Source organism: Chanos chanos, chromosome 11 (genome assembly GCF_902362185.1).
Source record: "Chanos chanos chromosome 11, fChaCha1.1, whole genome shotgun sequence".
Lineage (NCBI taxonomy): Eukaryota > Metazoa > Chordata > Actinopteri > Gonorynchiformes > Chanidae > Chanos > Chanos chanos.
This window is the reverse complement of record NC_044505.1, coordinates 25,133,094-25,145,593: the sequence shown is the minus strand read 5'-3', so window position 1 is coordinate 25,145,593 and position 12,500 is coordinate 25,133,094. Positions and strand designations below refer to the sequence as shown.

The 12,500-nt window shown below is 44.8% G+C and overlaps 1 protein-coding gene across 1 annotated transcript in view; it reads left to right on the top strand.

Annotated features, from left to right (window-relative positions):
- The window catches only part of slc34a2a (solute carrier family 34 member 2a), a 14,323-nt gene extending 3,274 nt beyond the window's left edge, over nt 1-11,049 (top strand). Inside the window, exons 6-14 of the mRNA XM_030787885.1 lie at nt 88-283; nt 551-646; nt 2,779-2,866; nt 3,074-3,241; nt 3,384-3,500; nt 6,229-6,353; nt 6,690-7,205; nt 7,520-8,807; nt 10,955-11,049. Coding sequence (XP_030643745.1) covers nt 88-283; nt 551-646; nt 2,779-2,866; nt 3,074-3,241; nt 3,384-3,500; nt 6,229-6,353; nt 6,690-7,205; nt 7,520-8,807; nt 10,955-11,049 — 2,689 coding nt within the window. The remainder of the gene's footprint in view (nt 1-87; nt 284-550; nt 647-2,778; nt 2,867-3,073; nt 3,242-3,383; nt 3,501-6,228; nt 6,354-6,689; nt 7,206-7,519; nt 8,808-10,954) is intronic.
- The last annotated feature ends 1,451 nt before the right edge of the window (nt 11,050-12,500 follow it).

Genomic DNA, 12,500 nt, shown 5'->3' with positions numbered 1-12,500 from the left:
CGGACAAACTCACAATAGATCATGCCTGGTTAAATGCATTTGGCCAGTGAGAAACTGCATTTAATGCGTGTTTATTTTGGTTACCAGGGCCTTTGCAGGTGCAACAGTGCATGATTTCTTTAACTGGCTGTCAGTGCTGGTCCTACTGCCTCTGGAGGCAGCTACTGGTTATCTATTCAAAGTCACAGATCTCATCATCAAATCTTTCAACATCCAGAGTGGAGAGGATGCCCCCGATCTCCTAAACATCATCACTGACCCACTCACCAATTCCATTATACAGGTGTGTGTGCGTGTACGTGTGCGTGTGCATGTGTGTGTGTGTGCGTGTTCGTGTTTGCTACAAATAGTAGCTAGATGTGTTGTTTTTCCTTATTACTTTATGGCAGTTGTTCTATCTGCCTGTTAACTGACAGCTCAGTCCATGCAGAGTCATTTGTGTGTGTTGAGTAAACATTGACGTGATGTAGTAACGATTAATCGTGCAGAATGTTTGACTGTGCTTAATCCTGTAGTTGGATGAATGTTTGACTGTGCTTTATTCCTGTAGTTGGATGAATCTGTCATCAGTGGAATCGCTACAGGAGACCCTGAGGCTAAGAATAAAAGTCTTATTAAGATCTGGTGTCAAACCTCCACAAACACGGTAAACAATTCGTCAGATTACATCCACAGAACATCCACCATAGAAACACATCTCAAGCACACAAATATATCCCAGTTTCTCCTTTACACTCTATCAGCTTCTGAAACACCAGGATGTCCTTTAATAGTCCTACTCAGATACAGAGGTACACAACCTTTGATAGTCACACTCAGATACAGAAGTACACGACCTTTAATAGTCGTACTCAGATACAGAAGTACACGACCTTTAATAGTCGTGCTCAGATACAGAAGTACATGACCTTTAATAGTCGTGCTCAGATACAGAAGTACATGAACTTTAATAGTCATACTCAGATACAGAGGTACATGACCTTTAATAGTCGTACTCAGATACAGAGGTACATGACCTTTAATAGTCGTACTCAGATACAGAGGTACATGACCTTTAATAGTCGTACTCAGATACAGAGGTACATGACCTTTAATAGTCGTACTCAGATACAGAGGTACATGACCTTTAATAGTCGTACTCAGATACAGAGGTACACAACTCAGATACAGAAGTACACGACCTTTAATAGTCGTACTCAGATACAGAGGTACATGACCTTTAATAGTCGTACTCAGATACAGAGGTACATGACCTTTAATAGTCGTACTCAGATACAGAAGTACATGACCTTTAATAGTCGTACTCAGATACAGAGGTACACAACTCAGATACAGAAGTACACGACCTTTAATAGTCGTACTCAGATACAGAGGTACACAACTCAGATACAGAAGTACACGACCTTTAATAGTCGTACTCAGATACAGAGGTACATGACCTTTAATAGTCGTACTCAGATACAGAGGTACATGACCTTTAATAGTCGTACTCAGATACAGAGGTACATGACCTTTAATAGTCGTACTCAGATACAGAGGTACATGACCTTTAATAGTCGTACTCAGATACAGAGGTACACAACTCAGATACAGAAGTACACGACCTTTAATAGTCGTACTCAGATACAGAGGTACATGACCTTTAATAGTCGTACTCAGATACAGAGGTACACAACTCAGATACAGAAGTACACGACCTTTAATAGTCGTACTCAGATACAGAGGTACATGACCTTTAATAGTCGTACTCAGATACAGAGGTACATGACCTTTAATAGTCGTACTCAGATACAGAGGTACATGACCTTTAATAGTCGTACTGAGATACAGAGGTACATGACCTTTAATAGTCGTACTCAGATACAGAGGTACACAACTCAGATACAGAAGTACACGACCTTTAATAGTCGTACTCAGATACAGAGGTACATGACCTTTAATAGTCGTACTCAGATACAGAGGTACATGACCTTTAATAGTCGTACTCAGATACAGAAGTACATGACCTTTAATAGTCGTACTCAGATACAGAGGTACACAACTCAGATACAGAAGTACACGACCTTTAATAGTCGTACTCAGATACAGAGGTACATGACCTTTAATAGTCGTACTCAGATACAGAGGTACATGACCTTTAATAGTCGTACTCAGATACAGAGGTACATGACCTTTAATAGTCGTACTGAGATACAGAGGTACATGACCTTTAATAGTCGTACTCAGATACAGAGGTACATGACCTTTAATAGTCGTACTCAGATACAGAGGTACATGACCTTTAATAGTCGTACTCAGATACAGAGGTACATGACCTTTAATAGTCGTACTCAGATACAGAGGTACACAACTCAGATACAGAAGTACACGACCTTTAATAGTCGTACTCAGATACAGAGGTACATGACCTTTAATAGTCGTACTCAGATACAGAGGTACACAACTCAGATACAGAAGTACACGACCTTTAATAGTCGTACTCAGATACAGAGGTACATGACCTTTAATAGTCGTACTCAGATACAGAGGTACATGACCTTTAATAGTCGTACTCAGATACAGAGGTACATGACCTTTAATAGTCGTACTCAGATACAGAGGTACATGACCTTTAATAGTCGTACTCAGATACAGAGGTACATGACCTTTAATAGTCGTACTCAGATACAGAGGTACATGACCTTTAATAGTCGTACTGAGATACAGAGGTACATGACCTTTAATAGTCGTACTGAGATACAGAGGTACATGACCTGACAGTGATTTGTGCTGTTTCAGACCCTGCAGAATGTGACTCTGGAGAACTGCACTGCTTCCCCATGCTGGGAGCTGAGAAACATCTCTGAAACCATAAACATTAAAAAATGTAGGTAACAACAGATATTTCTGCTCCCACTTTTCTATCCATGACCTGCAGCTGCTAAGCTCCTTCACCCAGAAACAAAACATTTTTGTTAGAATCCGATTTTCTGTAACTGAAACTATGTTGTCTTTTTGTTTCTCATCAATATTGATCTCAGTAATATTTCATAATGATTAATATCTGACATCAGCGTTTGCTCTTTCTCTGTAGGTGGTCATATATTTGTCAATGCCAACCTGCCAGACCTTGCTGTAGGTCTGATCCTGTTAGCCCTGTCTCTGCTGCTCCTCTGCACCTGTCTGATCCTCATCGTCAAACTACTCAACTCCATGCTCAAAGGACAGGTTGCCGTGGTGATTAAAAAGATCATTAACACAGGTCAGCTCTTTGCAGTCATTATGGTACATGAATTAACCTACTGTAAACGTATGTAAAGCACTGTTAGTTTAGAGCATTTCTGTCTTTCCTGATGATGAGAAGTCTTCCATGTGTGATGTGTTATGGTGGTTGCTGTTCACAGACTTTCCATTCCCGTTTGGATGGGTCACTGGCTACCTGGCTATCATAGTTGGAGCAGGAATGACGTTTGTAGTTCAGAGCAGTTCTGTTTTCACGTCAGCCATTACCCCCCTGGTCGGTGAGTCATCGCAGCATTTACATGTTACATGTTACAATATTCTCACTATTCTAAATCACTGTTTACATGTTACAAATTTCTCACTGTTCTAAATCACTGTTTACACGTTACAGTATTTTCACTATGCTAAATCACTGTTTACACATTACAAATTTCTCACAATTCTAAATCACTGTTTACATGTTACAATATTCTCACTATTCTAAATCACTGTTTACACATTACAGTATTCTCACTATGCTAAATCACTGTTTACATGTTACAAAAAAAATATGTAGATATCTTTTACATTTGTCACTTGTATAAGGAAAGGTTGTTTGCATCCAAGATAAAGATCTTTGTTCAAAACAGTGGTTCAATCTAACTTTGGCTTTATTTAATCTGTTTTCTTTATGCTTTTGAAAACTGAACAGTCCTCAGAGTTGCAGTGCTCATCAGGCTGTGTTTCAGTAGTTACAGTGCTTGTCAGGCTGTGTTTCAGTAGTTACAGTGCTTGTCAGGCTGTGTTTCAGTAGTTACAGTGCTCATCAGGCTGTGTTTCAGTAGTTACAGTACTCATCAGGCTGTGTTTCAGTAGTTACAGAACTTGTCAAGCTGTGTTTCAGTAGTTACAGTGCTCATCGGGCTGTTTCAGTAGTTACAGTGCTCGTCAGGCTGTGTTTCAGTAGTTACAGTGCTCATCAGGCTGTGTTTCAGTAGTTACAGTGCTCATCAGGCTGTGTTTCAGTAGTTACAGTGCTCATCAGGCTGTGTTTCAGTAGTTGCAGTACTTGTCAGGCTGTGTTTCAGTAGTTACAGTGCTCATCAGGCTGTGTTTCAGTAGTTACAGTACTTGTCAGGCTGTGTTTCAGTAGTTACAGTTCTTGTCAGGCTGTGTTTCAGTAGTTACAGTGCTTGTCAGGCTGTGTTTCAGTAGTTACAGAACTTGTCAGGCTGTGTTTCAGTAGTTACAGTACTTGTCAGGCTGTGTTTCAGTAGTTACAGTACTTGTCAGGCTGTGTTTCAGTAGTTACAGTGCTTGTCAGGCTGTGATTCAGTAGTTACAATGCTTGTCAGGTTGTGTTTCAGTAGTTACAGCACTTGTAAGGCTCTGTTACAGTTTTTTTACGATTGCTTAAGCACAATTTTGAAAACAGGGCTCATTTTGTCACTACACACCGTTCACACAACCACACACACACAAGTAGCAGAACACCTCAGGTCTTTTGCAAAATGAAACATTCATTCAAAACTATACAGTAATTTATAAAAACCCAACTTTGTCACCGTATGGTGCACACATGGTTCATACAATCCAATTCTTCTTGAACCAGTTGCACACTGCTGTGCTCAATTTAAAACACTTTTAACATTTCTACTTTTCTAATGATATAGTCTGGGTTTGATTTTTTTCAGAGATATTGTTAGAGTAAAGTACACGAATATATTGACCAAACACAACACACCCGTAAAGACCAGCACTGCACACTGATGAAAACATTTATTTCTCGACACATTGAAAATCAGTCAATACATCCATGCATTTCCAAAGGCTGCATTTTGCACTGAAACAGAACAGAACAGAACATATTCTAAACAGAATATAGTACATACCATAAACACAGCATTTGTGGAGACTAAAAAGAAAGCATGAATCAAAAAAAACCCCTAAATATCATCTCTTCACCTAGCTGGACCTGGCCATAGCACTTCGTCCACATCACAGGCTATGTCCTCTCTCGCAAGACAGTGAGGGCAGAGTCTTCTTGAATGGCGAATCCGTCCTGTCCTTGCACGGACCCCGCATCAATTTAGTCGCAGGCCACCTCCATGGCTTGGATGAGGGGTATCCTGACATAGGGCTAGAGATCGTAAACCCTCCGCTGCCATGCCGAAAAAAGCTCCTCAGTGGGGTGAAGGAAAGGAGAGTATGGTGGGAGGTATTGGAGTGAAAATTATGGATGCTGATGAAACTAGTTTTGGACCAGTGCAGATTGGTGGAAAGATACGTTGTCCCAGATGACAGTGTACCTCATCTGCTCTGCATCCACTTGGTTTTCTGCTGTGACGATGTGGTGAAGTCTGCCCAAAACTGTGAGTATGTGGGCTGTGTTGTAAGTTGGCATGGCGGTGGAGGACCCGATTCTGCGTGATTGCAGCGCACATTGTGATGTTACTACCACGTCGGCCCGGCACATTCAGAATAACCCCTGCTGTTTTTTTTTTAATAGTGCTTGTGCCTGATTAGTGAGCTTAAGATTAAGCACCCAAGTTTCTCGACACCTGACGGCCGTGTTTGATCAATTGGTTCATAAGTGTGGTATTTTGAAAGGCAGTGCCTTGAAGTGGCAAAGAAGTGACATCATGTTAGATTTCTGTGTCTAATGTAGAGGAGTGTGTTTAGTGTTTTGCAAAAAGTGTGAGGCTGAGAATGTGCTTATAGTTGAGCAGGTCTGGGCTGAGGTTTTTTTCTCCTGGAGTGTCAGGTTTCACTAACTGTGTGTTATTTTTAATTTTACTGTGTAAGCAATTGTAAAAAAAACTGTAATGAGAAGCCCAGACAGTTTTCATGAACCTGAGACAGTTCTGTAGCTATTTAACTTCATAGAGACAGTGGAAATGTATAGTATGTATGGTGTAATGTCCATTGTGTGTGTATGTGTGTGTAATATGCATTGTGTGTGTTTGTGTGTGTGTGTGTATTTGTGTGTAATATGCATTGTGTGTGTGTGTGTGTTTGTGTGTTAAGGTATTGGTGTTATAAGCATTGAGAGGGCTTACCCTTTATCCCTGGGCTCCAACATTGGCACAACCACCACTGCCATACTGGCTGCCATGGCCAGTCCTGGAGATACATTGGGCAGCTCTCTACAGGTCAGTGATAGAAACACACACACATACACACACACACACACACACACACACACATACACTCTCTCACCTCTCTCATATGTTGGAAAAATAGTCTCCTCATCAGTGTATTGATTGGAGTTGAATCAAGATGCAGTGAGTCTTGTAAAGGAGAGCCCGGCTGGTTGGAATTCTCTGTGCACAAAGCTATCTCATCTCCTGTCACTGAGCTGTTGGATCAGCTGAAGATCAGCTAAGCGTTGGCACAATGCATGTTACACACACACACGCACACACACACACACACACATTTACTTAATCTCAGACTCCTTATTTACTGTATATCTCTCCTTTTCCCAGATTGCTCTGGTCCACTTCTTATTCAATATTTCGGGGATTGTGCTGTGGTACCCCATTCCTTTCATGCGTGTGCCCATCCACTTGGCCAAAGCCCTTGGTAACCAGACTGCTAAGTACCGCTGGTTTGCAGGTGTCTACATAATTGCCTGCTTCTTTGTCTTTCCACTGCTTGTCTTTGGCCTGTCTGTAGCGGGCTGGCAGGCCTTAGTGGGCATCCTGGTGCCCCTGGCTGGCATGCTGATCGTCATCGTCGTCTTAAATGTCCTGCAGTCGCGCCGACCTGAGTGGCTGCCCCCCCAGCTCCGATCCTGGGAGTTCCTCCCGCTCTGGATGCACTCCCTGGAACCGTGGGACCGTCTCGTTACCACGGTTACCACCCGATGCTGCTGCTGTTGTAAATGTTGCCAGGTTGCTGAGGGCGATGTGGAGACTGGCACTGAGGAGAAGAAAGAGCAGATGCTGGAGATGTACGATAACCAAGCAGTCAGCAGTGAGGAAGAGGAGGACAAGGAAGCAGTGAGCCCGAAAATCATCAAAGCCACCGCTTTATAGAGCATGAACCATGATTTGCTACCAGTCACACGGTTTAACTCTGTTTATAAGACATCCATATCACTCGTCCTGTGACTGTGACCGGTTGTCTCTGAATTTAAGCACATATATCAGCTGACTCTGACCCCACCCGCCGCCCCCGCACACCGGGCCATGGTGTCATTATAAAGATATGCTTTTTTCTACACACTTTCTTTTTTTTATGCTTTCTTTTTTCTGTATTTTCACCTGAATGTCCGATTCTCTGTGTTATCATGGAGTGTGGGCTCTAATGTTAGTGCCAAAATAACCACCACATGGTTCCATCGGCCAGTCCCCCACCGCCTGGTTCCATCAGCCAGTCCCCCACCGCCTGGTTCCATCGGCCAGCCCCCCACTGCCTGGTTCCATCGGCCAGTCCCCCACCGCCTGGTTCCATCTGCCAGTCTCCAACCGCCTGGTTCCATTGGCTAGTCTCCCACCGCCTGGTTCCATCGGCCAGTCCCCCACCGCCTGGTTCCATTGGCCAGTCCCCCACCGCCTGGTTCCATCGGCCAGTCCCCCACCGCCTGGTTCCATCTGCCAGTCCCCCACCGCCTGGTTCCATCGGCCAGTCTCCAACCGCCTGGTTCCATCGGCCAGTCCCCCACCGCCTGGTTCCATCTGCCAGTCCCCCGCCGCCTGGTTCCATCGGCCAGTCTCCAACTGCCTGGTTCCATCGGCCAGCCCCCCACCGCCTGGTTGCATCGGCCAGTCCCTCACTGCCTGGTTCCATCGGCCAGTCTCCAACCGCCTGGTTCCATCGGCCAGCCCCCCACCGCCTGGTTCCATCGGCCAGTCCCCCACCGCCTGGTTCCATCGGCCAGTCCCCCACCGCCTGGTTGCATCGGCCAGTCCCCAACCACCTGGTTCCATCTGCCAGTCCCCCGCCGCCTGGTTCCATCGGCCAGTCTTCCACCGCCTGGTTCCATCGGCCAGTCCCTCACTGCCTGGTTCCATCGGCCAGCCCCCCACCGCCTGGTTGCATCGGCCAGTCTCCCACCGCCTGGTTCCATCGGCCAGTCCCCCACCGCCTGGTTGCATCGGCCAGTCTCCCACCGCCTGGTTCCATCGGCCAGTCCCTCACTGCCTGGTTCCATCGGCCAGTCTCCCACCGCCTGGTTCCATCGGCCAGTCTCCCACCGCCTGGTTGCATCGGCCAGTCCCTCACTGCCTGGTTCCATCGGCCAGTCTCCCACCGCCTGGTTCCATCGGCCAGTCTCCCACCGCCTGGTTCCATCGGCCAGTCCCCCACCGCCTGGTTCCATCGGCCAGTCTCCCACCGCCTGGTTCCATCGGCCAGTCTCCCACCGCCTGGTTGCATCGGCCAGTCCCTCACTGCCTGGTTCCATCGGCCAGTCCCCCACCGCCTGGTTCCATCGGCCAGTCTCCCACCGCCTGGTTCCATCGGCCAGTCCCCCACCGCCCGCAGAGGAACACGGCAGGAGTGCAGGCCTTCACTTCATCCTCTGGATTTAGCTTCAGTAGGGCAGGTGCCTCACTCACGCTCACATTCTCTAAAGTTTGGTAATGAGGAGCGTTCTCTGGGTATAATTTACTATGCACTATAGAGTTGGTTTACCATAAAAGTTATTTTGTACACATGAAATATAGAGTGAAGCAGAAGGATTTGTATAGAAGCTGATTGAGCTATTTTTTATAACATGTTAACTCTTTATAAAAGTTTGAAAACTAGATTTTACATTGTTCTAACTTAAGACCTACAGGGGCTAGCAAACTGTAAATCTATTTATTTATTATGTTGTCCAACACTAACATAAAGTTCTGGACTTCCTCATAAATGAACTGATGGACTTGTACATGAATTGGAATAGCATTCTGTTTTTCTCCATCATGTACTGTACTCTGTACTGCTGATAACATACTATCATATGTTTGATGAGTTTGGACAGCAATAAAACGCTGACAGAAAATTTGTCATATCCAGTGAAGACAGGACTAAGCCTGTTTATATAATAAAAATGATAATATAGTTCTCTGACACAGCAATGAACACACACACACACACACACATATCACCACATCGTGGAACATCCCAGAATTGGAGGACATTTTCTATCCCACCCCATGAAATTTCAAATAAACCCAAATACTAAAACAAGCACTTGTTGTGTAAATTATACTTGTCCTGAGACAAAACGTATACAGTTGCACAAAAAAAGTGGTTCAAAAATACTATTTAAAATACTGAATAGCTCACGAGCACCTGCTAAAATGGCATTTTCTCTCACCCCGCCTTCCTTATGACCAACTTGCCAAACATAACAGTTAAAATAAGTTTTATATCTACTTATTTAGTATGATTTTGTTGATATATATATCCTGTAATTGTTAAAACAATTTGTTTAATCATCATCATATTTTAAATAATAGGAAATTATGCACTGAAGTTGTGTCCCACTACATGCACACAACCCTGTTACTGAAACCTATTGAGCCTGGCAGAGGAAGAGAAAAAACAGTGAGTCACATGACACAGAGGAACTGTTATCATCAAGCCATTTGCTAACACCATGGGCAGACCAAAGGTAAGTTCTCTCTTCTATTTTTCAGATTTTTCCAATCTTTTCAGCCTTGATTAAGTATGTCACCTTAACTAATGCAACCCTGTTACTCAAATTATCACAATAAGACATATGAATTTCAAAGTTTTCTTTCTTTATTTATATAACTAAGTTTGTCCTTGACCTTGACAGTAATGTTACATCCCACAGCTAGCATCTATTCCTGAGAAAAAGCTAACATTAGCATTGATTTGCAACCCTGTTACTGTTACCCTTGCAATCCTGTTGATCCTTCATCAAAAAGACAATATTATTTATATTATAATATTAATAATATTATTTACAATATTATTAAAGAACATTCCTAAATATTTATTTGTCACATTTATATCACGATCTACAATCAAAAGGTATGCATCCATTCAACCCTATTACTTTGCACAGCCCTGTTACTCTAATTTCAACCCAGCCACTATGTCATTGTTATTAAAATAATCTGAAATGATTTTCTCAGCTCATGAGGGTTTAACCCATTTCCCTTTTAATAGTTTGAATGATTATATGCATAATGTATATGAGCAAATATTTGAAACTAAATACTGAAATTAGAAAAGAAAAGTGTTAGCACACAACAAATAAAACATCTCATAAAAGGTGTACCTTTGATGCCTGAGCTGGACAAATCAAATTACTTGACGGTTTATTACCTGTTTTTCTTAAATACATAACAGCAAATGATAAAATAAAGGGTCAGTTTTTCAAAAGTGTTGATGCCTAAATTGTCCTCCAATTCTGGAATGACCCATTCATATTAAGTACTCAGATCTCAGACGTTACGAGTCAAGACATGCAGTTTCTGTCTTGGCCATTGCTGGTGATAATAAAGTTGGTTCTGAAGCCATAGAGTTTTAATTATGCAGGCAATACCTATGAAAGACATTTTGAGTGAGATCACTCAAGTCTAAATCATTGTTGTGTAGCCTATTTGCTTATTTGTTTGTTTGTTTCAATGTTTACGTAAATCTACATAAAAGCCAAGAGATCCAAGCACTCAGCCTATGAGGAAGTTTACCTTGCACTAGCCTGAGAGGAGTCACATGCACTGTGTTTTCACCCCGACCCTGAACAGACCCGCGTTGTGACGCGTGTTTTCACCACGACCCTGAACAGGCCCGCGTTGTGACGCGTGTTTTCACCACGACCCTGAACAGGCCCGCATTGTGACGCGTGTTTTCACCACGACACTGAACGGGCCCGCGTTGTGACGCGTGTTTTCACCACGACCCTGAACGGGCCCGCGTTGTGACGCGTGTTTTCACCACGACCCTGAACGGGCCCGCGTTGTGACGCGTGTTTTCACCACGACCCTGAACGGGCCCGCGTTGTGACGCGTGTTTTCACCACGACCCTGAACGGGCCCGCGTTGTGACGCGTGTTTTCACCACGACCCTGAACGGGCCCGCGTTGTGACGCGTGTTTTCACCACGACACTGAACGGGCCCGCGTTGTGACGCGTGTTTTCACCACGACACTGAACGGGCCCGCGTTGTGACGCGTGTTTTCACCACGACCCTGAACGGGCCCGCGTTGTGACGCGTGTTTCACCACGACCCTGAACGGGCCCGCGTTGTGACGCGTGTTTTCACCACGACCCTGAACGGGCCCGCGTTGTGACGCGTGTTTTCACCACGACCCTGAACGGGCCCGCGTTGTGACGCGTGTTTTCACCACGACCCTGAACGGGCCCGCGTTGTGACGCGTGTTTTCACCACGACACTGAACGGGCCCGCGTTGTGACGCGTGTTTTCACCGCGACCCTGAACGGGCCCGCGTTGTGACGCGTGTTTTCACCGCGACCCTGAACGGGCCCGCGTTGTGACGCGTGTTTTCACCACGACCCTGAACGGGCCCGCGTTGTGACGCGTGTTTTCACCGCGACCCTGAACGGGAGGGTCGCGTTGTGACGCGTGTTTTCACCGCGACCCTGAACGGGCCCGCGTTGTGACGCGTGTTTTCACCGCGACCCTGAACGGGCCCGCGTTGTGACGCGTGTTTTTCATCACCCGCGACCCTGATCGGGCCCGCGTTGTGACGTGTGTTTTCACCACGACACTGAACGGGCCCGCGTTGTGACGCGTGTTTTCACCACGACCCTGAACAGACCCGCGTTGTGACGCGTGTCCCTGAGCCTCTCTGGGTCTGAAAAAAAAACACCCCAACAGCATATTAATCTCTCTCTCTGTCTCTGTCTCTCTGTCTGTCTCTCTCTCTGGGTATCCTGTAGATATGGAATACTGAGATATTGAGATACTGAGATACTTACGTAGTAATAACATTCATGAAATGTATCAGTCAGGATTTAGGCCTCATCATAGCACAGAGACAGCACTGGTTAAAGTTGCAGATGTCCTATTACTGGCCTCTGATCAGGGTTGTGTCTCCTTGCTTGTGTTGCTTGACCTCAGTGCAGCCTTTGACACTATCGATACTATTCTCCTTGATAGATTAGAAAATGTTGTAGGAGTTAAGGGAACAGCCCTCTTATGGCTTAGGTCCTACTTGACTGATCGTTATCAGTTTGTCGATGTGAATGGTGACTTCTCTACACATACTGAGGTAAAGTTTGGAGTTCCGCAAGGTTCTGTTTTAGGCCCACTGCTTTTTTCTTTATATATGCTACCTTTAGGTAATATTATTCGTAAACACGGTATTAGCT